The sequence below is a fragment of the Podarcis vaucheri genome (assembly GCF_965113315.1).
Source record: "Podarcis vaucheri genome assembly, chromosome: 6".
NCBI classification, from domain to species: Eukaryota; Metazoa; Chordata; class Lepidosauria; order Squamata; family Lacertidae; genus Podarcis; species Podarcis vaucheri.
Window position 1 is genome coordinate 33281578 of NC_138764.1, and position 27943 is coordinate 33309520.

General features: G+C 43.1%; 1 protein-coding gene across 1 annotated transcript; it reads right to left on the reverse strand.

The window, feature by feature from the left end:
* Positions 1–502: 502 nt before the first annotated feature.
* EPHX4 (epoxide hydrolase 4) lies at positions 503–27328 on the reverse strand. Its single transcript, XM_082227968.1, has 7 exons — positions 26814–27328; positions 20453–20538; positions 9462–9619; positions 6330–6458; positions 3908–4011; positions 2959–3107; positions 503–1442 (listed from the first exon to the last, which is right to left on the reverse strand). Exons 1-7 carry the CDS (start codon positions 27099–27101, stop codon positions 1211–1213), a joined length of 1146 nt encoding a protein of 381 aa, XP_082084094.1. The 5' UTR covers positions 27102–27328; the 3' UTR covers positions 503–1210.
* Between the last annotated feature and the right edge of the window lie 615 nt (positions 27329–27943).

A 27943-nucleotide genomic window follows, 5' to 3' on the forward strand; every position in this document is an offset into this window, starting at 1 on the left:
ATGGAAACGCCATTTACCTTCCCGCCGGAGCAGAACCTATTTATCTACTTGCACTTTGATGTGCTTTCAAACTGCTAGGTTGGCAGGAGCAGGGGATTCGAACCGCCAACCTGCTGATCGGCAAGTCCTAGGCTCTGTGGTTTAACCCACAGACTCCAATTTCCTTCACAGAGCTTCAATGCCCAGAATTCCCTGGAAAGAGGTATGGATCATTAAACCATTAAAACCTGTAGTTTTGTGAAGGTGGTAATAGCCTCCTAGCAACCCGCAGCAACCTTAACAAACTACACTTCCCATAATTCTTTGGGGAAGGCGTCTCTGGTATGATACCGCTTTAAATGTATGGTGCAGATAGGTTACAGTCCCACAGCAAGAGGGGATTAGGGTGGGGAATGCCTCCCTGGTAATTGGGATAATGATATCACAAAGGAGTCAACCAATCATGAATGGATACATCGTGTTTTCTGTCATACATTTAGAAAACTCACTATAAAGAGCTGGGTACAGGGCACCATGTCAGTTGCAGTTTATTAGAACAAGGCAAATACTAGGATACATAAGTCGTCATCATAGTTCTTCATTCTCTATTTTAGTTGTTGAAACACTATGTGTATACATCCTAGGTTTTTTCCCCAGTTTACATCACTGGACAAGCAGCTATCAACTTAGCACAATTACATCTGATTTGTCACTTTAGGATCTCAAAATGTGCCCAGACACAAGTTTTGTTTTCTTTAGGCTTTTGCAGTAATATGTAGACCAAAAGACCTGTTAACATTTTTAATGGTAAAAATACAGTAAAAAAAATTCCAACCAGTAGAATGAAAATTGATCATCATACCAATAATAACTTCTTTTACATCTGGTACCCCTGCACTGATTCATCATTATAAATTTGTTAAAGGCACCACACATTAGAATTTTAAAGCAAGTGAGTAACCAAAACTAAGCAACTTTCTATGAGTTCCTTATTGTACAAGCACAAACATTTTTAAGGCAAGTGTTTCATGTGCAAAATACAGAATACAGGTAAAACCAACAGTAACATTACAGAGTCTTACATCACCTTCTTGTAATAACATTGGCATCAATACGTACAGTACATTGAAAAACATTTTCTCTAGCAGAGCTCAGGTCTAAGGTTTGCTGCAAATATGGCCCTGATCACAATTAATTTTAACATTTAGATTGTGCCAGAAAAAAACAACAGTCACTCTCTTTTTCTTGACTCTTCTTTCAGGAAAGTCCATATCAACTTGTTCACAATGTCAGGCTGATCTTGTTGGAGCCAGTGGCTGGCTTCGGACAGAATCGTAAGTCTAAACTGATTTTTTACATAAATCCTTGTGATTTCTGCCATCTCAACCTCCATGAAGGGATCTTTTTCTCCCCACAGCAACAGCGTGGGCATGGTGACCTCATGGTGCTGCAGAGGCAGGCAACTTTTAAAAAATAAAAGAAAATAAAGATCTTATTATTTCAAAAATCGGGACAAACGGATCAGGTTTAATTCCATTTCATAGTCTGTCACTCCAATCCACCAAGAGAGATCCAACCTGAAATCAGGCTAACTTGTGTAGCAAGTGGACACAGGTCTGTATATATTTCTGCACTGCCATGTTTTTCTGGGCCTACCTTCCTTCGATTCATGCAGGGATACAAAATACAATCTGGGGCTACTACTAGCTTTGTGTGACCAGAGTTGGACTGCTCCTTTCTCTTTCTTGCGGCAATGCATCCCCCATCTGATCCAGAGGGTTGGAGAACCCTATGGAGCGGATTTCAGGAGCACATGGGAAGGCAGGAATGGGGAGTGCTAGTTGCACAAGCAGAAGTCCACTAGGCAAGTGTGCCACAATTGGTTATCAGCCTATATCCCTATTATGCCACATGAGGACATATTTATAAGGAACAAAGGAAAACAGGGCTTTTTACTTCATATAAACTCATCCCATATTAAAGGCAAATTAGACCGCAACTTTCAAGTGACATTACTGAAGGGTAGGTGGGTTTGAGCAGGACTCGAGGCCTCGGTTCAGCTCAAGAGAATTTAATGACGCATCAGGAACAAGAATGACAAAAGGGGGCACTTGGCCCAGTATATATACCTTGAGCCGGCCCAGCCTCCCTGTGATAGGTTGCCTTATACTGCAACTAGCAAATCACAACACCGGCCCTATCGCAGCAGGGATTGGCTGCTTGCCAGCTACTAGCAAATACCATTGGAGCATTTTAGAATCCTTCCCGCCTTCTGTTCTGCAGCTGCAGCCTGGGCTTAGCCTACGCTGCATACATAACATTTACCACCCTCCTCCTTTAGATAAATTTCAAATTAAGAAAAGTCATATACCCCCCGGCTGAACATCCATTTCCAAACTAATTTTGTCCTTCCTCCCCTATGCCCAAGAGGCATTTCAGAGAGTCTGAACTGAGTTTCAAGGTAGAAAATTCACAATAAGGCCACCAAACACTCCCATTTTATCTCTTACAGAGCTGTGAGAAGTGACTCCTATGTTTCTGTATGCATGTATAAAGGTAAAGGGACCCCTGACCATTAGGTCCAGTCGTGACCGCTCATCTCACTTTATTGGTTGAGGGAGCCGGTGTACAGCTTCCGGGTCATGTGGCCAGCATGACTAAGCTGCTTCTGGCGAACCAGAGCAGCGCACGGGAACGCCATTTACCTTCCTGCCAAAGCGGTACCTATTTATCTACTTGCACTTTGACGTGCTTTCGAACTGCTCGGTTGGCAGGAGCAGGGACTGAGCAACGGAAGATCACCCCGTCATGGGGATTCGAACCACCGACCTTCTGATCGGCAAGTCCTAGGCTCTGTGGTTTAACCCACAGTGTATAGTGCACGGTAATGTCTTCTGCACCTAAATTAAGCCATACTCTAGGTTGTGCTTGTGAACAGTGTCTCGTATTATGTGATTGAGCAAAGAACAATAGACTGACCTGAAAAGGTTTCTATAGTGATTAATGGGACCGGTTAGTGCACCTGGTTGGGAGAATACATATAGGTAAGCTTCAATATCTTCTGCTGTTAGCCTGCAGCCTTTCCTTCCAATTCCACTTGACTGGCCAGTAATGAGGCTTTTCAGAATCTATGGCAACAAATAAGTAACAAGAATTAAATCTGTCCAAAATTACTAGACAGTTCTCATTCATAAGCACTGTAATGGTCTCTCATTTGCTTTATATCAATTCTTCTTTTGGTATCATACCTCTGTTTCCCACCTTCAGAAGTTATGGACAATAAGGTGGCATCAGCCGCCTCAGTGGAACCCCCAACTTTACAGAAGTACGTGATTTCAAAAAATTAACCCCCAGTTGATTATTTTAAAAACTACCGAAGCAAGGTAAGAACAGGCTATGCTGAATAAGTATGAAGGGATATTTCAATTTCAGTTTTCCCAGTTTCTCATTTTTCCCCAATCTGCAATTTTCCACATTTTGCATCAATTAGCAAAATATTAAAAAATATTAAAACACATTTTAATATGCAGTTTTGTCTCACGTACAAATTTTTGTGAGTTTTCCCTAATAGAATGCATTTCTGTATATTATTTTCATGAGTACTTTCATTTTTAGGTGCACTTTCCCCATAAATATGTGTCTTTGTAAATACTGGTTGAAGAACTGCAAGTTTTGAAGGACAGGTCTGTTTCAGTCTGCATATTGTTTTGGAAACTGCAAAGCTGATAAATGTGGACCAGTTCAAATTTCCCTAGCTCTGAAACAGTTCCAAGGTGTTCTGGAATGTGCTGGGGACTGTGGGTTTGTATTCAATGTCGAGCCAAGGAGATCTGTCCATCCCTGGTTGGAAGCATTAAAAACATACCTTTCCTTTCTGCGCAGCAATGTTTCCATAAGCGATACAAATTCTCCCTCTTGGCACACTTACCTTAAAATCATTTATCGTAAACATAAGTTCAGGAAACCATGGCATTTGGAAGAAGTAGTAGTAGGCAGATTTAATCATTTGTGATGGATGTCGTAGAATGTATTCTTGAAAAGAAAAGACATGTTTGGGGTTGGTTTTTTTAGCTTGGTGTATTTATTATGGCTTATTTCACATGCTGTGAGGCACTTTGGGCACAATTTTGTGGAAAGGCAAATAAATGATGATGATGATGATGAAAAGGGAAACACACCTGTGAATTGAAATGAAAAGCTGAAGATTTCGAATTATGATAAAATGTTAATATCCTTTTGCACCTAGGAATTAGTAATGTTGCAGATCCTATGCACATTTACCCAGAAAGGAAGCCCAATCACGTTCACTGAGGCTTATTCCCTAGGATCTGCATTTAGGATCGCAGCTAATACACCTCATTTTCTCCTTAATCTTACAGAAGCAAGAGGGAGAGAACACAGAAGTGTTCTTTTGGGAATTTCCGAAAGGCGGCTCTTTGTCCTGGTTCATAGGCAACTCTCTAAAAAAGCTGGTTTCCACTTTTTGAAATATGGCAACCCCAGGTCCTGCCGACTTGAACTTCCCTTTCATTCTGACCACGTGGGCCTATTAGTCATGACACTTTGTACTGGATGTTCAGTCTCAGACAGGGTGGATAAAAATCAATGATTTAAAAAATAAAATCAGATTTTTAAAATTTAAGTCAGATTTTTTAAATAAATGCTTTTGGAGGGAAAATCTTTCTAAATATAGTTTTCTATTTATGTTACATTATAGTCCAAAGGCTATTCATCAAGAAATAAGGATTTAAGTTTTTCATGTGTGATAAAACTCAAAGTTGTTTTTTTAAAAAAATTGTTTAACAACATCAGTTAACAAACATAGATACATATTGTCAGGGGTTCAGGGACAGAGGCACAGGTGAGGGGGGAGACGGAGAGCGATGGGGAAGAAGCCCAGGACAGTGAGGAAGAGGATGACAATGACTTGAGGTCTTCCATGAGCCTCTCAAGTGAATCGGAGGATTCCCAGAAGGGGGCGCCCCTGGTCAAGCCAAGGGGGGTCACAGGAGGGACCTGCCAGGAGCAGGGAAGCAGCAGGGAAACCCCGAGTGGGAGTGGGAGATCGGGGTCGGCTTCCCAGGAGGAACGGAGTGAGAAGGGTGGAGTTCCCAGTGTGACACACGGAGCAGAGCAGGAAGGAGACAGGGGAAGGAGATCGGGGCAGGACGTCCTGCCGGAAGGGGCGGAGAGTAGTACAGGGAGTAGTGTAGCTGTCAAAAGGAAGGTCAGGGGTAGTGAACGCGCGCCAAGTTCAAATGTGGAGGCGCGCGGAAATGCAGAGAGCCCGGAGGAGGAGCCTGGCCCCAAAGCACGAAGGAGGGGGGAACAGGCATCTGAGGAATCCGCGTCAGGGGAGAGCAGGAGGGAAGGAACCCAGGGGGGCAGAAAGACCCTGCGGAAAAGAAAGGACAGGAAGAGGTGGTCTAGCACAAGCCTCTTAAACTGGTGTAGGGGCGGGACCGATTCAGAGGGGACTTCAAATGTCTAGGCTAAGAGACGCGGGGCTGCGCGCCTCGGTTGTGGAACCAATAATGAACTGCAATAAACATCCTTGTATATAAGAAGAGCTTGGCGTTGGTCTTTTGTGAGCTGAGACCTGAGGCAGCCCTTGACACATATGCTATAATGTTATTGTTTTAGTTAAATAAATTGTTTAAATTGTTATTAAGGAAATGATTGTTTTTCTCCTTCCAATAAAGTACAGCAGAAAAATTATCCAAATATAAACATTTAACTTCTTAAACCTCACAATAATTTCACAATTATCTGTCTATGTATTTCTAATAGTATAACCAAATCAGAATTTTTTGATATAACTGTAAAAACTACTCTGAAAATGTATTGTTCCAAAAATGAAACCCTTCATCTGGTTGTAAATATTAAGATTCTACCAGCAAGAATGAGTCTTTCTGTAAAAAGTGATTTAAATCGTGATTTAAATTGATTTGATTTAAATCAAATCCACCCTGGTCTCAGGAGCACTATACCTCTGAAAAGCAGTTGCTGGGAGTCGCAAGTGCTCAGAACTTATGGGTTTGAATATTTCCTATTGGCTACTGGTGAGCCACTGAGTGAGCAGAATACTGACTTAGATGGGCCTTTGGTATGAACCAACATGGCTCTTTTTATGTACTTATGTTTCTGAAGCAGTTTGCTCTACTATTTTCTCTAATGGCTTGTGGCACCTGGGTATGTTTATTCTTCCAATTCAAATCCACTCTGTTCTTAACTTGGCACCGGGGCTCGGCACCTCTTTTTCTAGAAAAAACAGCACCACACATCTCTGCTTAAAGATGAGAATGCTACAGACAGCTAGAACATTGGATCCCATCGCCCCAAAAACTTACCTGTAAAAACTGAAGGATGGGGGAAATTCACAACAATCAGCTTCGTCACCATTTCTGGGTAACAAATAGCAGCTAGCCAAGCAATCATTCCACCCCAGTCGTGACCAATCAGCACGCACTTGCTGTACCCTGTTATTTAAAAATAGATTTCTGATAGTTGTTTACCAGCAGTTACATCCAAATACATTATCACATCAAAGGGAATGACAGTAGAAGTTGCAGTATGTCTGGTAGCAACATCTCAATTCTACACCCCCCCAACTCACCCCTTGGCAAATTATTCATACCACGATAGGTGGGTGCTTCTATTAATAAACTGCTTTCAGAATCATGGGATACAACATAGCAATAAGGTGGGAAATTTCTTAAGAACCCTTCCCCCCCCTTTCGTAGCTGGAGTTTATTTATATTCCAGCACGTGTTTTAGAGCAACTTATAAGGTAAAGGAGGGACGCGGGTGGTGCTGTGGGTTAAACCACAGAGCCTAGGACTTGCCGATCAGAAGGTCGGCGGTTTGAATCCCCGTGACGGGGTGAGCTCCCGTTGCTCTGTCCCTGCTCCTGCCAACCTAGCAGTTCGAAAGCACGTCAAAGTGCAAGTAGATAAATAGGTACAGCTCCGGCGGGAAGGTAAACGGCGTTTCCGTGCGCTGCTCTGGTTCGCCAGAAGTGGCTTAGTCATGCTGGCCACATGACCCAGAAGCTGTACGCCGGCTCCCTCGGCCAATAAAGCGAGATGAGCACCGCAACCCCAGAGTCGGTCACGACTGGACCTAATGGTCAGGGGTCCCTTTACTTTTACCTTATAAGGTAAAGGACCCCTGGATAGTTAAGTCCAATCAAAGGCAACTATGGGGTGCGGCACTCATCTCACTTTTCAGGCCAAGGGAGCTGGTGTTTGTCCGCAGACAGCTTTTCCAGGTCATGTGGCCAGCATGACTAAACCACTTCTGGCGCAACAGGACACCGTGACGGGTTCCAAAGCGCATGGAAATGCCGTTTACCTTCCTGCCGCAGTGATACCTATTTATCTACTTGGAGTGGCATGCTTTAGAACTGCTAGGTTGGCAGAAGCTGGGACAGAGCAACGGGAGCTCAGTCCATTGTGTGGATTCGAACCACAAACCTTCTGATCGGCAAGCCCAAGATGCTCAGTGGTTTGACAACAGCGCCACCCATGTCGCTGTATCAACTTATAACAAGAAGGGGAATAAGGCTGCAATATTATACAACCAGGAAAAAAATATTTTTAAAAGTTACAAGAAAATGCATCAGCCAGTCAGAAAAGTCCCTTGAGGGAGAGGTGGATAACCTGTGGCCCTCCAGATGTTGCTACAATTCCCACCATCCTGATCACTGACCATGCTACCTGGGGCGAGGGGAGCTGAGGTCCCATGACATGTGGAGGGCTGCAGGTTCCCCAACCTTGCTCTAGGAAGAAGTCACAAAAGGCTACAGGAAAGGTTTCGGAGTTCTTCAGGAACGCAGCCGAAGTCACCGTTCCTCAGTTCTAGAGGGACCCTGTTATGTACTGAAGTTCTCACCCTGGGCCAGCAGGGGGATACTGTAGATAGTTATGCAAATAAGGGATCAAAAGTGATGTTCAGTGATTGGATAGTTTTAGAAAATTGTTACAGTTACGTTGTACTGGAGCTCTATATAAGCAGGCTGACTGAACCCTTCAGTTCAGTTCTGTCCTGGCCTGTGAATAAACAAGAGCTGTTTGAAGAATCGCTGTGTTGTCTGATATGTTCACCCACAACTTAACAGACCCCATTCTACAGCACTGGAACCACAGGCATGAAATAGCAATACTTTCACAAATAGATGGTCACTGGACGTATCTGATGAAATAAGATAGCAGGAGGATTGATTAGAGACAGACTGTCCCTGTTCTGATGCGGCATGAGAAGGAGATTCAGATGTCAAGAACGCAACTCTGGAGATCCCACCAACTTGCTTATCAGAAAGCAAAGGCAGGACCCAAGATGGCATCAAGGCCGCAGACCCCAGTGTGCCAGGAATCAATCTGAGCTGGGGTGAATAAATAAAAGTCGCGTCAAGACCAGGAGCCAAAGCATCACTGAGAAGCGTGGTGGGACTCAATGAAGCAAGCAAAGGGCTATTATTAATAGGGACAGCTATGGAAATGAAGGTGCCAGGGCTGATCAAGTAACAGGGCTGGGCAGGATGGGTTATGGGGATTGCCGGTAGGACAAAAAACAAAGCCCCCTTTACAACCTTCCGTCTTACGGATTGAGATGCTTGCTGTGGTTTCATATCTGTCTCTCGGTCCGACAGATAGAAACGTTTGGCCTTTTCCAGACGCTTAACATCTACCTCAATTTACCTTAGGCTCCGTATCCCCACAGATATGTGCTTTCTTTCATCGCAAATACAATACTTGCAAGCAACTCATTTGTATGTTGTTTTGTTGAGGGCAGGGATAGTCTTGCTATGTGGAGATGGCCTTCCTGCTTTTCATTCCCACACATACACAGCTCCTCTTTTTTGGGGGGGCATATCAAAAGACTGTGTTCCAGCGCAGAAGAATGAGACAGCACAACCCTCGAGGAAGCTGAGGGAGAGTTTTTCTCTGCTTAAGCAGCCACCCAAGAATTTACGTAGGTTGGGGAAAGCTGTGGCGCTGGCCATCAAACCAGTAAGTGCCTGTAAACAAATTACAGTCATCTTCCCCATAGAACCTGCATTTGCTCAGGGTGTGGGCGAGAATTGCATTTTCCCGTTGGCAACATAATGTGGATTTGCTGCTGGATAAATTGTAGTTTCCGTGCAACGGGTGGTCTGCCTAGAGCAAATGCATTCTGGCTGTCTTTCTACAGGGCTTTATTGTCGAGAAAGACCTTTCCATTTAACTCCCAGCATGTGAGCACTGCATGTGTTGACGCTTTGATTCCGATTCAAGTAAGGAATTTTTGATAAACAGCTCAAGAAATCACGGCTTTTAAAAATCCACGCAAATTTTCCCGAATTAAGATTTAAATTAAGAAAAATAGCATGCACTGCACACATGAACAGTCATATTTAAACGAGAATTTGTTAAAGGGAAAATGTTAGCGTTCCCCCTTTTAGGATTATTATAAGATGGGCAGCTTGGATGCTATTAACACACCAAGAGACTCCAATATATCCTTTATATCTGTAATCAGACAGTCTAGCTTGTAATTCTCTCTCTGGGCAGGGGCATCGGTTTCTCCGTAACCTCTCAAATCCAAGGCCACAACTCGGTATTCGCTCTTAAATTCCCGCATTTGATGACGCCAGGAGTACCTATTAAAGAAGAAAAATGTTTTACTTCCTAGTATTTTTTTTACTTAAGGTTGATAAGCTGTTTTACCTTATTTTTAGAAAAGCAGTTCATACCAGAAACATAAAAGATCACAAACCTGAATTCAAGAAAGATGTTATACCAGCATTTTTTATATAAAAAAAGAAACAAAAACTGCACAGAAGCAAAAACCCGCAATATTGATCTTGCTGCATCAGATCAAAACAACTCAAAACAAGGTGATACATTCCCAGCATCAATAAGGTATCACTTTACCTCACAGAAATACGGAGTTGGATATCATCTAGCCTAACTCCTGTGCCCAATGCAGAATGTAACTACGATGTCCCTACACCTTTAGTAAAGCTGTCTTGTTATGGATGCTAAAAGATCATCATTTTTTATTTTTATTTTTATTTTGTAATTTGATTTCCAATGTTAAAAAAGAAAAGAAAGAGAAACAATAAAGAATAATAATAAAGTTACATCCAAATATCTTACACATTCACATATCGAGATTACTCTGACTCTCCTGACTTCCTCCCCATCCCATCCATAGGTAAAGGTAAAGGTACCCCTGCCCGAACGGGCCAGTCTTGACAGACTCTGGGGTTTGTGCGCCCATCTCACTCAAGAGGCCGGGGGCCAGCGCTGTCCGGAGACACTTCCGGGTCACGTGGCCAGCGTGACAAAGCTGCATCTGGCGAGCCAGCGCAGCACACGGAACGCCGTTTACCTTCCCGCTGGTAAGCGGTACCTATTTATCTACTTGCATCCGGGGGTGCTTTCGAACTGCTAGGTTGGCAGGCGCTGGGACCGAGCAGCGGGAGCGCACCCCGCCGCGGGGATTCGAACCGCCGACCTTTCGATCGGCAAGCCCTAGGCGCTGAGGCTTTTACCCACAGCGCCACCCGCGTCCCATCCATAGGTCCACTTAATTCTGTTTTCATCTGCATATCAATACTTCTCTAAAATCTTCATCTTCCTAAATTATCTGTAGTTTCTATTACATTACAAGTGCATTAAAAACCCTGCTAATGTTTTAACCTGTTTACAATGATTTTGTATATACATTATAAACATTTCCCATACTTTTTAAAAATTTCTTTTCTTCTTGGTTCCTGAGCCTGAGATATCATCATTTGTTAGTCTGATGTACTGTTAATAGTTCAGGATGATCAATGGAAGCTAGTTATAGGAGACAGTCTTCTGAAACTTGGGAATCTCTCTCCAGGTAATACTCACTAGTTTAATACTCCTGATTTGAGTTGTGAGGGGTTGAGGGAAGTCACATAGAGAAAGCCTGTACTGTAGTTTATGTGAGGTCATACAGAAAAGAAGCTTGGAGCCAATTTGATAATTTTAAATTTGGAGGCGGGAGGAGAGCACTGCGAGTCGTCTGAAAGCAAAACAACTTTAGGGCCGAGGGACTTTCTCTGGAAACCTGCGCCATTGTTTGCTGATCTAGCACTAGGCGTATGAGTCTTTGTCTGATTCTGGTATGCTCAGGTTACCTATTGCGAGGTGGGGAGACCCCAAATGTTCCCAAACATACAGTAAGATTCCAGTACTTGGTCATCGAAAGTAAAATGCTCCATTGCTATACTGTTAACACAGCCACTTGAGTGAGGAATCAGTGATTGCTGCTCCTTTTTGCTCTGCCTCATGAGCTTCTCGTAGACTTTCTGCCATAATCTGGGAAACTGATGCAGCTAGAAGTATCCCGTTTGAAGGAGGACATTTCTGAGCCATTGCCTTTCCTTACCATTCTGCTCTCATGAAATATCTATGTGAGTAAATACAGGAATGAATGCGGCTAAAGTATGTCTTTATAGTAGCCCTGGGCATCTTTAAAAAGGGTACTGAATTGACTTCAATAATGTAAGAATAAAGCTTTCTTTCTCATCTTTTTTGCCTTTTAAAACAACAACAACAACAAACAAACAAACAAACAAACAAACAAACGACTATCTGGACCAGAAGAATTAGGCCTCAGGAGTAACCTGATGGATAAAGTTTGGCTCTTTTTCAGAAGATAAAAAGCAAGAAAACTTGTTTGCTCTCCAGCTCAAAAGAAGATGAAACACGTGCAGCAAATTAACCGAAATTCTGTGTGGTTTTTTTCTTCCTGTATTTCTCAATCAGTTCTTCTTCAGTCAATCTCAGCTGCCTCTTATGATGAAGATTAACAGCTGTCAATGTTTTGGTACTCCCATATAATTTCACCAGTAGTACCTGGGTAGAACCACTCAAAATGTATTATATTTTAGGAAGTTAATAAGAAAAAATGAATTAAATAAGCATAAATAGCCTGAGTTTGAACATTATTAATTTAGAAGAAGAAGAAGAGTTTGGATTTGATATCCCGCCTTTCACTCCCCTTCAGGAGTCTCAAAGCGGCTAACAATCTCCTTTCCCTTCCTCCCCCACAACAAACACTCTGTGAGGTGAGTGAGGTTGAGAGACTTCAAAGAAGCGTGACTGGCCCAAGGTCACCCAGCAGCTGCATGTGGAGGAGCGGAGACGCGAACCCGGTTACCCAGATTACGTGACTACCGCTCTTAACCACTACACCACACTGGCTATTTAAACATATAATTGACTATGACTGGATAACAAAGGGGTCAAGATTAAAAGGATCCTGGAAGGTGCTATATACGGTGTGTGGCAATGAATTCTATTGCAACTAAAGCTAATAATAATGTACTATACATCACCTGGTCATTTAAGCCTATATAACTGCCTTGTTGTTAGCAAGGAGAAGAGCCTCACTTACATATAATTATGCCTGTAGAACTATTGAACTTTGACTCTGAAATTTCCAGGTTGCACAGGAAAATATGCAAAGATCTCAATCTTGTCAGCCCAAAGGCACATTGGGAATTTTAAGAAAGTGTTGTGGACATTATTGCAAAGATGGCTACCATGGGGGCATGGTCAGTCGTAAAATGGCAACTGTGGATGTGATTAGTCACAAATGTTACTAGCACAATGAAGCACACCCATTTAATGGAAGGCAAAACCAGGCACAGGAAGCTTAAAACCAGACACAGGTAGACTCCTTTGAGCCTACACTTTTCAGTTCTAGCAGAACACCAGTTTCACAAAAAGTGAGCTCATTATTTTCCCCCAATCACCTCCAAACGCATTCCTCTAAAATTACTTTGTTCACCCAAGATTAATAGGAAGAACGCCATCTGATAAATTCCTCCCAAATGCATTACTCACCCAGCATTTGCCTCAAATCAGTTCCTCTTCAGTAAATGGTATGTACACATTAGTAGCTTAAAATGCTGCAATGTCGTTTCCCCTCACTGTGCTTCAAGTCGCACTAACGCTTGCTGTGCACACCAGAGAGGGTGTGGTGGTCTCCCCCAAAAGCATTAGCTGTTTTGTTCCCCCATGTCTGAAACCCCTAAACTGCTACTGAAGGAAGCTGTCTTCTGCACGCACATTACGGCTGAACTGAACTGCGGCTTGAGTTTTCCAGTCGGATGGAAGCTGATTTGAGGGGAAATGCATCAGTTAGGAGTATTTCTCGAGAAACTACAGGGTGCATGTATATTGGGGCGGACATCATGTTCACTTGGTTTTAAGCAGCAGTGGTGGGAGCACACTGGAACCAGAGTAAATGATGATATAAAGTAAAGGTAAAGGGACCCCTGACCATTAGGTCCAGTCGTGGCCGACTCTGGGGTTGCGGCGCTCATCTCGCTTTATTGACTGAGGGAGCCAGCGTATAGCTTCCGGGTCATGTGGCCAGCATGACTAAGCCGCTTCTGGCGAACCAGAGCAGTGCACGGAAACGCCGTTTTCCTTCCCACCAGAGTGGTACCTATTGATCTACTTGCACTTTGACGTGCTTTCGAACTGCTAGGTTGGCAGGAGCAGGGACCGAGCAACAGGAGCTCACCCTCTCGCGGGGATTCTGATCAGCAAGTCCTAGGCTCTGTGGTTTAACCCACAGCACCACCCGCGTCCCTTCAAATAATGATATATACATCCCTTAACTCTTGATTCACTCATTTTCCCTCTGCCAACCCAACCCACCTCTTTCTCTGCAATCCTCTTTCCCTAATAGCCAATTCTGTCACACAAATCCCAACCTCTTTCCCTGGCTGGGTTTTTCTCACTCACACACACCCCTCTTCATGGCTGTTCCCCCCTCTCCTTATTTTCCCATCACATCCCTACTCCCAGGGCCCCCAACCTCTCTTCTTCTAGGTGCTCCCATTTTTCATCTCCCTTCTTTGCTAGGGATTGAGCAAAGGCTTTTCTGCATACACAGTGTGTGTTATAAAGCTGTGCTTTTCATCTACACAGAAATTTTCTGATATCTAAGACTGGCACACAGAAAATAACAACAACACCAACAACAGTACAAAACACCCAACAACGGACCTTTATAGAGCTCCATTTGCATGGAGATGATCCACATAAAAAACCCAGATATCTTGATGCAGTATTGCCATCCGTAAATAATGCACAAAGGAGTCTTCTCCATTGCACATTATCTTAAACGAAACTGGTCTGAAAACACATCCTGTCAGGTGGGCGACTCAAAGTGCATTCTAAGATGGCTTGGACAAAGAGCTGCCTAATTGCCCATCAGTTTCCATTGTCCCTGAACGGCCATGACAAGCTGGGGGGCGGGGACCACTCTGAATAATTTAAAATATTTTTAAAAGCTTCGTTAAAAATAGTTTGAAAGGGATCTTGCATCTCTCTTCGCATCCTAGATATATCTGGAGAAGTGTGCATGCACACGAAAGCTCATACCAATAACAAACTTAGTTGGTCTCTAAGGTGCTACTGGAAGGAATTTTTTTTAAAAAAATTATTTACATCCTGTTTGCCTTTCTCTATTATTTTAAACTCTGAATAAATTGCTGGATAGTATAGATTTTCTTTTCACTGGAGATGCTATTTATTTTGGTGGGTCCAGTTTTCAAAGGCTCCACATTCCCCCTCTTCTTCCCAAATATGCAGTGCTCAGGAAACACAATGACGTCTTTTTCAGTCCCACTCCAATTTCCCCAGAGCCCTACTGTTGTTGTTTAAACTGTGAGGCAGGGGCCAATCGCCCTATAAATGCTGATCATGAGAAGCAAGTCCTATTTTCTGCAAACCCATTTATAGCATATCAGTTATGTAAAATAAATAAATCATACCTATCTCTAGGAGAAACTTAGAATCTTTCTGTTTCCCTCTCTAAGCACTGGTCAGGCTGCTTTTACCCATAGAAAGCACTGAGTTACCTCAGACAATTCTCTAGACTACCATGAAGGTTCTTCAGGCAACAGCAAAGGATACCCCAAGCCCAACAGTGTAAATATGTGCGTATTTAGAAAATATGCCAATTAATAGCATCTCGCACGTGGCTGTAATGTATTTCACAGCATAAAATCTTTATATCTGTTTCCCATCAAATGTATGCTCCATTCAAATGTTATTACAGTAGCCAAACTGCCACTAGGAACCCAAACTGTATGAGCATCGTGCTACCTGTCCGAAGCAGCACTCTCGAGGTTTGGATCAAGTTTAGCAATACAGGTAAGGTAAAGGTAAAGGGACCCCTGACCATTAGGTCCAGTCGTGGCCGACACTGGGGTTCTGGCGCTCATCTCGCTTTATTGGCCGAGGGAGCCGGCGTACAGCTTCCGGGTCATGTGGCCAGCATGACTAACCGCTTCTGGCGAACCAGAGCAGTGCACGGAAACGGCGTTTACCTTCCCGCCGGAGCAGTAACTATTTATCTACTTGTACTTTGACGTGCTTTCGAACTGCTAGGTTGGCAGGAGCTGGGACCGAGCAACGGGAGCTCACCCCGTCACGGGGATTCGAACCGCCAACCTTCTGATCAGCAAGTCCTAGGCTCTGTGGTTTAACCCACAGCGCCACCCGTGTCCCTCAGCAATACAGGTAAAGGTTTTTAAAAGCTTCAGAGTTTGCCCACTGACTTACACACCCTGATCTCCAAATGATGTTGGACTAGACTCTCAATATCCCCAACATGAAAGGCCAAGGTCAGGGATGATGGGAGTTTTAGTCCAACCATACCCGAAGGAGGTATTGGCTTGGCTACCTCTGGATTAATTCTTAGACTATCCAATTAACTAGTCAGATCAGAAGCTTCCTTGTGGATGAGATTCCTGCATCACAAGGGTTTGGATCAAATGACTTTGGCATCCCTTTGAACCCTACAATTCTATGATTCTATGATCAAGTCACCACCACAGTATTGTAAGGACTGAAAACAAACACAATTACATGTACTGCTGGATAAGTGTTTAATGGTTATTGTATTTGTTTAAAAACCAATAAAAATTTGTTTTTAAAAATAATAATGTATGAATTGAACCCAGCCCTTCCACCTATGACTTGAGATTATTATTGATTCCCCCACTTTTATTTGTATTTTATTAGTATTATTAGTATTATTAGTATTTGTTTTATTTATTTGTATCCCCCCTTTTATTTTTATTTGTATTTAGTTGTTGTTGTTTCGCAACATTTGTATGACATCCAATTGCATGAAGTTCTCTTGGCAACTTAAAACAAATAAGTATGAAAACAATTTAAATGCAAAATTTTATTTTATTTTAAATAAATAAAATGTAAAATTTTATTTTAAATGCAAAATAAGAACCAAATGCAAAATAAGAAACCATATAAATCCAAGGATGAAAACAAGTGCTATCGCACCCCCCAAGTTAAAACACAGATTTTAAAATTATTTAAAAGCCCGGAGTGAACAGACAGGATGAAAAGACCAAAAGGATGGTTCCAGGCAAACCTCTCTGGGAAGGCTGTTCTTTAACCAGGGTACCACTATCAAAAAGGCCCTTGTCTTGATGGTTATCTGCCTCACTTCATTCAACAGAGTCACTCAGACTTAAGGTTTGAGTAAATACATATGGGTAGATACATTAAGAGATACTTACAGTCAATGGTGCATGTAATCAGCTAATTTTGCCCTCTCATCTTCTCCATATCAGTTTATTTTGACTATTTGTTTTGTTTGCCCAAACTTTAACCTTGAAACAAGATGCTAAATCATTTTGTAAATATGAGTTACTCTTGCATAACTTGTTTTCACTCTTTAAAAGTGGAAGTTTTTCAGGCACTTTGAAATGCTCTTCAGTGATCATTTCATCTTTTTGATTCAATAAAAGGCACCAGCATCATAAATACAATCTGCGTAGATAACTATGGTATTTTTAGCTGGAGTACTTTATGCCGTGATTCTCCCACAGTCAATCATACATATTTTTAACCTCATAAATTATTTCAATACTGTATTAAAAAAAAAATAGCACCAGTGTGAACTGAGCTGTTATGTTAATGTTGGCCTATATAGCAAATTGTTTACCTTATATTCCATTAAACTAGTTACAGATAGGTAGCCGTGTTGGTCTGCCATAGTCAAAATAAAAAAATTCCTTCCAGTAGCACCTTAAAGACCAACTAAGTTAGTTCTTGGTATGAGCTTTCGTGTGCATGCACACTTCTTCAGATGCACACGAAAGCTCATACCAAGAACTAACTTAGTTGGTCTTTAAGGTGCTACTGGAAGGAATTTTTTTATTTCCATTAAACTAGTTAGATACATAAGCTACAAGCCATATTGTCAACAAGGGATGGTCATCTACCCAGTTGATGAGGCAATTTTATCTGGGCCCTATCAAATTTTAATCAAGTTATGGCCAAATTTCACAAGTAAGGAAGGGAAAAATGCCCTCAAGTCATATGAAATAACTATTCTAAACTTTCATTTTATAGCTCACTTTTTAATTTAGTACAGGACATAACATGAAGATATTCAATTGTGAAACCCTTACCAGAAGTTGGCACCAAGAGGATCAATGTCACCCCACGGTAATGGATCAGTTTGTCTGGCAAAACACACTTTCAGACCCACAATTATTATCTAGACCAGGGTTTCCCAAACTGCTGTTTTTGGACTACACTTCCCATCATCCCTAACCACTGGTTCTGCTAGCTAGGGATGATGGGAGTTGTAGTTCAAAAACAGTGGGAGACCCAAGTTTGGGAAACCCTGGACTAGGGAATAAAGTAGCCCCAGAGAACTAGAGTCTTCCCCGTGTTTTGCTCCTTTAAGATGCCCCCCCCGCCACTTCCAACACCTTAGCTGGCTTGTTGGGGGTACAAATTAATGCAGCACAGCGTGGGGAGGTAAATGTTGGTGTTATGTACTGAAGTTCTCACCCTGGGCCAGCAGGGGGATACTGTAGATAGTTATGCAAAGAAAGGATCGAAAGTGACGTTCAGTGATTGGATAGTTTTAGAAAATTGTTACAGTTACATTGTACTGGAGCTCTATATAAGCAGGCTGACTGAACCCTTCAGTGCAGTTCAGTTCTGGCCTGTGTATAAACAAGAGCTGTTTGAAAAATTGCTGTGTCGTCTGATATGTTCACCCACAATTTAACAGTTTAGGTGAAGTGGGTGAGTTTTGTTCCCATCCCCATGCACTCCAATTTGACCTGGTGTGATGCTGGAGCATGGAACAAGGGTGTGAGGTTATGAACTGTCCAGGGCAAATATGTACCTGTTTCTCCGTTTTAAAGTTGCTGGGATCATTAAAGGTTGTAACTTTATACTTTGGTCAGGGACAGCCAATTTAGGTATTTCACTTCCACCATATAGCGGCAAACATAGGGTGCCTCTGGAGTGTCACTATTTTGCAACAAATCCGTTTTTGAGAAAATCAATGGTCTGGAAAGTGAAACGCATTAAAAAGTGTAGAAGAATGACTTAACAGGAAGATGTATAAACACCCCGTAAATCAGAATGGATGTAGGACAAATGCTTGCTGTTGTGTAACTGCCCTGGAAACAAATAAACACAAATGCTCAGTAAAGATCGGCTATAATGTAAACTCCGCATAATCTTTACAAGCAAATCAGGATGAACACTCAATAAACAGGTTGTCCAGAGCGGTCCATAGATCCTCACCTTCAAGCATACACACATATTTGGTTTGGCCCCTAGGCTGGTAGAATATCAGTTCCTGATTAACTGGTAGATACTTTAGCCTGTTTCTTTAAGATATTTGCTGGTATTGGAATGCCCAACATTTTTCTTTCATTTCTTTTAAACTTAGAATGAAGTTTTCCATTGTAAATATAAAAAAGAATAGCAACATGACTTTGGTTAATATGGTAGAAAATGCTATCCTCAAGCCCTTCATGTTTGCTCTCTTACTTAAGTTTGTATTACTTTGTATATTATTATTATGTTTCTTAGGAATGCAGATTGATAGATTTATGGAAAAGTAGGTAACTTTTAATATGTTAGAACACAAATGGTAAGTTAGTGCCCTTTTTTCTCTGACTTTCCTTTGTTACAACTTAGGATTTTTTTAAAAAATGTTTTCTCTTTAATAAAAATGAAAAACAAAACAAATTTTGGACAGTAAATACTTTACATTTGAAGCTATAGCCTTTTGTGGCACTTATAAAACCATAGGAGCCAACTCCTAGGGGCTTTGCCCCCCCTAAAATATTTTGGGGGGCTGCTCCCCCAAACTGATGGACCTTGCCGTTCAAATGGTGTGTATGCACCACATCACATGGTTGATTATGAGGGGGATTACCGCCCCCCCAATATTGTACTCAAGTTGGCACCCCTGTATAAAATATAACTAATAAGACAAAATCCACAGAAAAAGTGAATTGGAGTCATATAACCAAGCAACAGTGCAGGAACGGTGCTCTTCCAGGGGTATTGCTAGGAAACAACTCCCTTCATCCCTGACCACTGGCCGTGTTGGGTGGGAATGATGGGAGATGAACTCCAACAACACGTGGAAAGCCATGGGTCCCCCATCCCTGCAAAACAACTTTGATAAGGTTCAATTTGCACTCCTATACACACTGACCTTGATTGCCTTTCAAGTACACATACACATGTCAAATTTTCAGGTAGGGGGGTAAACAATTCCTTAGGATTTAGGTCCCTGTCGGCTATGTGCAACATGTATGGGTAATAACAGTTACCATGCTTTGATTATCAATACAATAGCTACTAATTTAAGAGTTCTTGGACAAAAGCAGGATACGGATTCATAGGTGCTGACTCCTAGGGGCCAAGGCAGTTTTGCCCCCCCCCATGTTGTTTTTTTGTTTTGTTTTAGGGGACTGGACCGCCTCAATGTTCAGACATCACATAATAATAAATAATAATAATAATAATAATAATAATAATAATAATAATAATTTATACCCTGCCCTCCCCAGCCACAGCCGGGCTCGGGGCGGCTAACACCAGTAAAATTACAATAAAAACATAATGGGGGGGGGGAGAGGAAATAACAATTTTAAATACAGGTTAAAATGCAATTTAAAATGCAGCCTCATTTTAAAAGTAGCCCATGGATCAAAACTGTAAGGGGAGGGGAAACGTAAGGGTCAGACCGAGTCCAAACCAAAGGCCAGACGGAACAGCTCTGTCTTGCAGAAGGATGTCAAGTCCCGCAGGGCCCTAGTCCCTTGTGACAGAGCATTCCACCAAGTTGGGGCCAGTACTGAAAAGGCCCTGGCCCTAGTTGGGACCAATCTAACCACCTTGCGACTTGGGACCTCCAAAGTGTTGTCCTTAAGGTCCTCCGTGGGGCATACCAGGAGAGGCAGTCCCGTAGGTACGTGGGTCTTAGGCCGTGTAGGGCTTTGAAGGTCAAAATCGTGGCTCCCCAATTGTCAAGGGAAGCTGGTGCCTCTGTACAGATTAATAATAACTGTAGCGAAACGCACATGGGTATTGATCTTGCATATGTAGTTCATAAACAGAAGCAAGTAAAGGAAGAGTTTTACCAGAACTCCGGAAAGCCATGAAGAAGCAGCATAAGCGGTTTGCCCCTCTCTCCAGCAGCCACATAGTGGAATCTTAACCCGGAATCCTGGAAGTAAAAGAGAAGACAAGTTATGCTTTTATATTCACAGATAAATGTTCAGGTACTAAGAAGAGCTTCGTTCAAAGGACAGCTTGAATTTCGTGCTTCTCAAGAGTCACACGGAAAGTTGTAGCGGTCCAGTATTTCTCTGCATCCATAAGACCAAGAACATGCTGCCATGTTTTCTTTCAACTCGCTCCCTTTCATTTCTTGATGGGTTCGGCTGCATTATCACTGAAGGTGCAGTGATAAACAAAGATACAATGCCTCACCAGTTTTAAAGCTTCAGACCGATGAAAAGGGGGCCTCCAATTAGCTGAGTCTTTTTAAAATGTTAATTATTTTCTAATGTAAGTACTTTCAGAGTGGGTGGCAGGTAGGCAGCTTCTGAGACCTTTCTCCTCTCGCACACACAGAAAGGAATAGGAATATAGAAAGCTGCTTTATACTGAATCAAATCATTACTCTGGTAGCTCAGTACTGTTGTACCTTGGAAGTCCTGCGACTCAAATGTTTTGGCTTCCAAACGCCACAAACCCAGAAGTGAGTGTTACGGTCTGCGAACGTTCTTTGGAACACAAATGTCCAACATGGGTTCCGCGGCTTCTGATTGGCTGCAGAAGCTTCCTGCAGCCAATTGGAAGCCACGCCTTGGTTTCCGAATCTTTTGGAAGTCGAACGGACCTCCGGAACATATTACGTTTGGCTTCCGAGGTATGACTGTACAAGCAGTGGCTCTTTGGGAAGGGATGTCAAACATGAGGCCTTCTGTGTGCGTTCTGCCCTTCCCCATGGTGCCTAGTGTGGCACATGAGGTCACCATCCAAAATAAACCCTGAAAATATATGCACAGTATTAGTTAAGATTTCTCTAACCAACTGACCTTCTAATATTCACGCCAGGCTCTCCATCAAACAGCACCAGACTGGTCAAACTTACTTGAGAGCACACTGTCCCCACCTCCAGGAATATTTGCCGTCTGTCTGCACCTTAGCAGGACTATTTCACAACTCCTTGTTTTATGGATTCTTGTGCTATTTGTGGACGTAAATCCAGGTATTTCCAAGGAGGGTGGAGGAGCATGGGAGGAGGAACATGGGGGATGTTCCACTTTATGGCGACTTTGCACAAATCAAGTAAGCACTTAAAAGGATTTATGCAGTTCCTTGTTTCTGGTTCAGGCAAGGATGACAGGCAACACCTGGAAAAGAGAGCTAATTGGAGCTTGTTATGAAATATGCTGCAGACACCTGTCCTCTGTCGCCTTACCAGGAGCACTGGCTTCTGCAAAATTAAGACAGTGTGTACGTACCCCTAGGTCGGACACTGCAACTGTACAGGCTTTCCGCCGAAGCCTTAATAGGGCCATAGTGGTGTCAGGCAAACTTCTACTTCAACCGGTTGTCACATTACTTCTCATACTATTTCAGATCAACAAACAAGCTCTCTGCTGAGAGTGCTAATAAGGACACCAGCCAGGCGCTGTTAGCAACTATCTTGAGAGCCTCTCTTCATTTCATTCTTGACATCAGCCAGCTGTGAGAGGCGAACACTCAGCTGCAGTGCAAGAAGATGGCTCCGGATAATTGAGAGAGGTTGATGTGGCTGCCGCTTCATTATTCTGAAGTCGTGGTAAAATGAATCTTGTGGCAAAATTGGTAAAGCGCTTGGGAACGAAGGTTTCTCTAAGCAGTAAAGCCAAGGACATCTTAAAGCCAGTGTATATATGGCCTGGCTTCTCCTGACTCCGTCACAGCTGGATTGTGAAGATGTTGCAGATTCCTTACAGTAAGAAAGGGAAGCTCTGCTCATGTTGGTGGACTCCAAGTCCCATCAGCCCCAACCTTCATGGCCAATGGTGAGGAACGGTGGGGATTGTGGTCCAGCAATATTGGGTCACAGGTTCTCCATTCCTGCCCTCCAGTTATTCCTTTGCAGAACAACAATTCCCAGAGTAGGAAAAGCCAGGCTTGCTAAACTAATTTAATCATAATCCGATCCTTCCTCCTTATACGTACTTAATTAATTATTGGAACTAATGGAATAAGCTGTTATGAAGGAAAAAAACACGCAAAACAGAAGTAACACGAAAATTTTCTTCTCCAGCTGAAGAGCTCTAAACATTATCTTTTGACAAACATTTCCCTCTCCATGCAGAAAGCAACTCTGCAAGGAATTGATTGGCTAGTATCTGTGATGTTGTGCATCTGCCCCTCCCATCTCCAAAGCTGTTTTGCAGCAAACAAAAATTCACATTGTATTTTTCCTTTTTTGCATTTATGGACCACTTTTCATCACCTTGTGTTCACAGAGTGGATTCCAACAGCTACATAAAACAACTCATTAAAATTTAAATTCATTAACCAGCAGAACAACACAAAACAATTTCATAAAGCAATCCAACAAAACATGCAATGGCCTATGAAAGTAAGTGTGTGTTTTACCAAGCAATGGAAGCAGTGTTGTATTCATCCATGCTTCCAGGAGGGCTGGGGAGGATTCTGTAGCTGGGGCACCACTACAGAGAAGGCCCTATCCCACCCACATCATGAGCAGCCCAGACTGACTGATATGGGGAACGGTGTTTCTTTTTCTTTTTTTTTAAAAAAAGATATTTATTGAAATTTTAAACAGTAAAAGAAACCTTCCAATCAAACCTTAAAAGAAACATCATCATCACACTCAAAGCAAAACAGAAAAATACAGTAAAAAACCTAAAAAAGATAGGAAATAAAGAAGAAAAAAAACATGAAAAAAGACATAAAAATCCAATTTTTTACTTGTTATTTTCATAACCCTTCTTCCTGACTTCTTCACATCTCCCTTTTTGTGTTCCTTTTTACACAGCCATGTTCAGCAAATATCTTAGCCTCTTTCAAATCTTGATCTATATTTCAACCCAATGTGTCTCCAATTCTTCCCTTTATATCCTTTTGTTTACATTTGACACAATGTAATCTAGTTTTTTCACCCATGTCTTTTGAAACATTTGTTACATACTCCTTTTACCTATGTCACTGATGCCACATTGTCTTTATATCTTGCATCATTTTAACATTCCAACATTTTAACATTTTAACACTCCAACATTTTACAATGTTTTTGCAAGTAGTCTTTAAACTTCTTCCTGTCCTCTTCCACTAACTCTTCTCCCAGGTCTCGGATTCTGCCAGTCATTTCTGCCAATTCCATGTAGTCTATCACTTGCATCTGCCATTCTTCCAGAGTGGGTAAATCTTGTGTCTTCCAATACTTTGCGATGAGTATTCTTGCTGCTGTTGTCGCATACATAAAGAAAGTTCTGTCCTTCTTTGGCACCATTTGGCCGACAGTGCCCAAGAGGAAGGCCTCTGGTTTCTTAAGGAAGGTATATTTAAATACCTTTTTTAGTTCATTATAGATCATTTCCCAGAAGGCCTTAACCTTTGGGCATGTCCACCAAAGGTGAAAGAATGTTCCCTCAGTTTCCTTACATTTCCAACATTTATTATCAGGCAAATGACATACTTTTGCAAGCTTGACTGGGGTCATGTACCACCTATATATCATTTTCATAATATTTTCTTTTAAGGCATTACATGCCGTAAACTTCACACCGGTGGTCCATAACCCATGAAGTGGCCGAGCACCCACAAATTTCGGCTCTAGGGCCATACACACCCTCATCTTACTCTTATGGCTGCAAAACTTGCTTCATTCATTTCAGAGCAAGGGAAATAAATTGCCGTGCAAATTTACTTGCATCGGGTTCTAGATATTGGCATATGTCCTAAGTTTTAGAACAATAGCCACATGACTCGCTGTTAAATACTTTATCGCCATAAATAAAACTTGCTTCATTTTAGATGTACATGAAAAGTACTTCTCATTAAAATTTCAAGTTTGTTGTTGTTTAGTCGTTTAGTCGTGTCCGACTCTTCGTGACCCCATGGATCAAGTTAGCTATGGTTTTATAGATTGAGCATAGATTTCTAAATCTCTATTCTTTCGTTTATATGAATTTTCTCCACAGCCATTACGTCTACATAATTTATTTCTATTGTAGCTAAGGGCACTTAACTACCGCTAACTGATTGGGTGGGTAATTCAATTTAAAGTATCAACAGTGCTTTTACATACCTTACAATGCTTTGATATATACTGCTAATTCATTTTCTTAGGGAAAATTTCAACGGCATTATAGAAATTAAGTGCATATCGAAGTTCCAACTCTGCAATATATTTTTCTCCCAATGTTTCACAACAAGTTCTTAACGGGAGTCATTATCGTCAGGGCCACTGCATTTCAAGCTCTTTCCAACAAACTGCAAGGAAACTCACAAACCTAACTTTTCCAGATACATCTGATCTCATGTCCTGTTTGTGGTCGACCCAAAAGCACTTTGTCCTGAATGGGCAGGGCTCTTCTAAGTTTCCTTCCTTCCTTTTGGTAGTGGATCAATGCATGGAAAGATGCAGTTTCAGAACCATTTAAAGGACAGAACCCCTTGTTACACAGCACATGGGATGTCACTGAAAGTGGATTCCATGTGCCAAGTTCTTCCCCACCCCATTGTGTAGGGTCCTTTTATCTCATGTTGGGATCCTCACATCTGAATTGGATCACATCGTTTGGTTGGTGCTGACGGGGCGGGGGAAGCCACAAAGCATGCAAAGAGTAACCGATTCTATACGTTAGCAGCAAGAGAGGAAGAAATCAACATGAGGAAGTTCTGATTTGTGCCACCCTAATAGTCGTATGCAATGTGGAATTCTACTTTAAGCACTATCCATGCATCAAGCCGTAGGAAGATGCTTGAAAGAGTTGGGTAGGTTTGGCAGGAAAATATTAAGGTGAGGCATGATGGGGGCCAATATCTGAAGGGGTGTCGAGCACACCATGATCTCTGATGCTCTATGGGGTATGACTAGAACCAGGGTGGGGTGGATTAGATCTGATGACCAACTAGCCTTGCCATTCTGACCTAGCTTGTAATTCTTTTCAGTAGGCAGGAGCATGTCATGTCTTCATTCTGCACAGCTCCTGGGAACATTAAAGGGCTACTTTTTATTAATGAGAAAATGAAGCCTGCAAACAATTGTAGACAAGTATAGTGCATCTTCTATTTATCATTTTGGAAGGGCAAAATAATCAATAAACTAGTCCCACCAATGTCCTTCTTCCCTGAGTTGATGGTGCTGAGTTGATGAATCCAGGGCAAGTCAGAGATATGAATGCTGCTGAAGCAATTTGGGACCTGGAATCAAGGACATGGCCTCTGCACTTCAAAGATGACATTTGATTCATGAGCCACCACAGTTTCTGCCTTGAGACTAGACAATTTTGACTCCCCCCAGTGTGAGCTCGCAGACCTTTCTGTGTACATGCTGGAAGAGTGTACCTACTCTCCAAGCATTTTAAAAATTATAAATAAATCTGATTAAAGAAAGATCCACCGCTGCCTTCTCACCAAAAAGTTCTGCCCCAGATACCACATATGGACCAGATACTGGACTTTTACTCGGTGCCTGCAGAGATTAAGAGGATCAGGCAAACCAGGAGTTAGGTTAAGCACCCAGACTTTTTCCTGAAGCAAGGTTGAGTAGCGTGTTTGCAAATCACCTTGAAGGCATTGCCTCTCATGTCTGCACACTGGTTGCTTATATTCGCATTTCCTCTCAAAGCTTTCTCTCTTTTTTTGGGGGGGGGCAGGGGGCATCTGTTCCAGACAGGAATGTCGAAACCAAGTCACACACAATGGCTTTGTACCCATCACGACCCACACAGATCTTGACCCGCTGTAGGTTTTGGCACATCTTAACCAGACAAAACGCGTGGTCCATCAACACCAGGACACCAGAAAGCTCACACGCCCCGACTTATTCTCACTGTTCGCATCTTGGAAATGGACTGCTGCTTGCAAGCCCGCCTCCTCCATAACGCCCCCTGCCTCCCCAAATATATATATGTTGTGTGTGTGTGTGTGGTGTGCACAGGATGACATGTGTGTGCACCCATCTATCCGCAGCAATGTGTATGTTTGTGGAGCAAACGCAACCATTTCTATGGGCTGCATTTTGCCTTGTTTTCCAGCAGCGACAGAACTGGGAAGGAGGGAAGGAAGGAGAAAAAGAGAGGGAGAGAGGAGGAAAGCAAGGCAAGCCTCTTTCTGCCTGTGCTTGTCCTTTCCCACGAAGAGGGCGATCGAGTGCCCCCTTTGCCCTGGGCAGCAGAAGCGAGGCTCCCTCCCCGCAGACCCCGCAGCTCGTGAGGACGTCCCTCCCCGCAAGCTCCTGTTTACCTTGATCCGGACATAGCAGTGAGTCCCCCAGCAAGGGTCGTTGAGGCAGCCCGGCGGGTTCTCCCGGATGAGCCACTGGAAGGTCTTGGCCGGCCTCGTGCCGAGGCTCCACAAAAGTTTCAGCAGCTCCCTGCAGGCGCACAGGCCGCAGTAAGCGTACACGAGAGCCCAGAAGAGCACGGACCGGAGTGTCACCATCAGCCGGCCGGGGAGGATGGCCAGCCCCGGGGAGAGCGAGGCGAGGAGGCACGAAGCGGGAGAGGCGACGCGCGCTCTCGATCTCTCCATCCGCCGCCGCCGCCGCCGCCCCCCCCTTCAGCGGAGGAGAGATGGGCTGCGCCAGCGGGAGGCACGAACCGACGACGGCATCGCGAGGACCGAACCAGATGGAGAGACGGGGGGAGGCGGGGGGGGGAGGCGAAAGAGACCGAGGAGGAGTCCCGCGCTTCTGCCGGCGCGCACGTCGCCTCCAGCCCGCGGCCCTCGCTCGGCTCGCCGAAGGAAGAAGCAGAGGATCGGCTCGCACGTGCACAGGCGCGTCACTTGGCCGCAGAACGGCTGCACGTGGGAATGGGGGCCGTTACGTGTCGCGTGTGCGTTCACAACAACAACAACAATACTGCTTTTAATTCCGTGTATTTTGCGTCGTCGCGCTTCGTGGGGGTTATTTGGCAGTGATCCGCAGGAGCCAACTCCTTGGGGCCAACTCTGGCCCTCCAATAAAATATTTGTGGGGCTCCAGCCCCCCACCCCCAGTTCATGGGCATTGCCATTCAAATAGTGTGCGTGCACCATGTCATGTGATCGATTCTGTGGGGTGAGGCTCACCTGGTGTCCCCCCAACCCCAATATTTCATATTCAAGTTGACACCCCTGTTACTGTGTGTCATCATCACATTAACAACAACAACAACAACATTTATTGAGGGTGGGGCAGCCCTTTAACCTCACTATTGGCTTGGCCCAGCAAACCAATGCCTGAGTAAACAGGCACAGGGGAGACAGACTGTTATTTTGTGGGTTTTTTTGTGGTGGGGAGTTAAATGTTTATGGAAGCCCAAAAACATTTTATTGAATTATAATCTGCCATATATATATATCTGCAAGTTATATAGAGAGAGTTTTAAAAC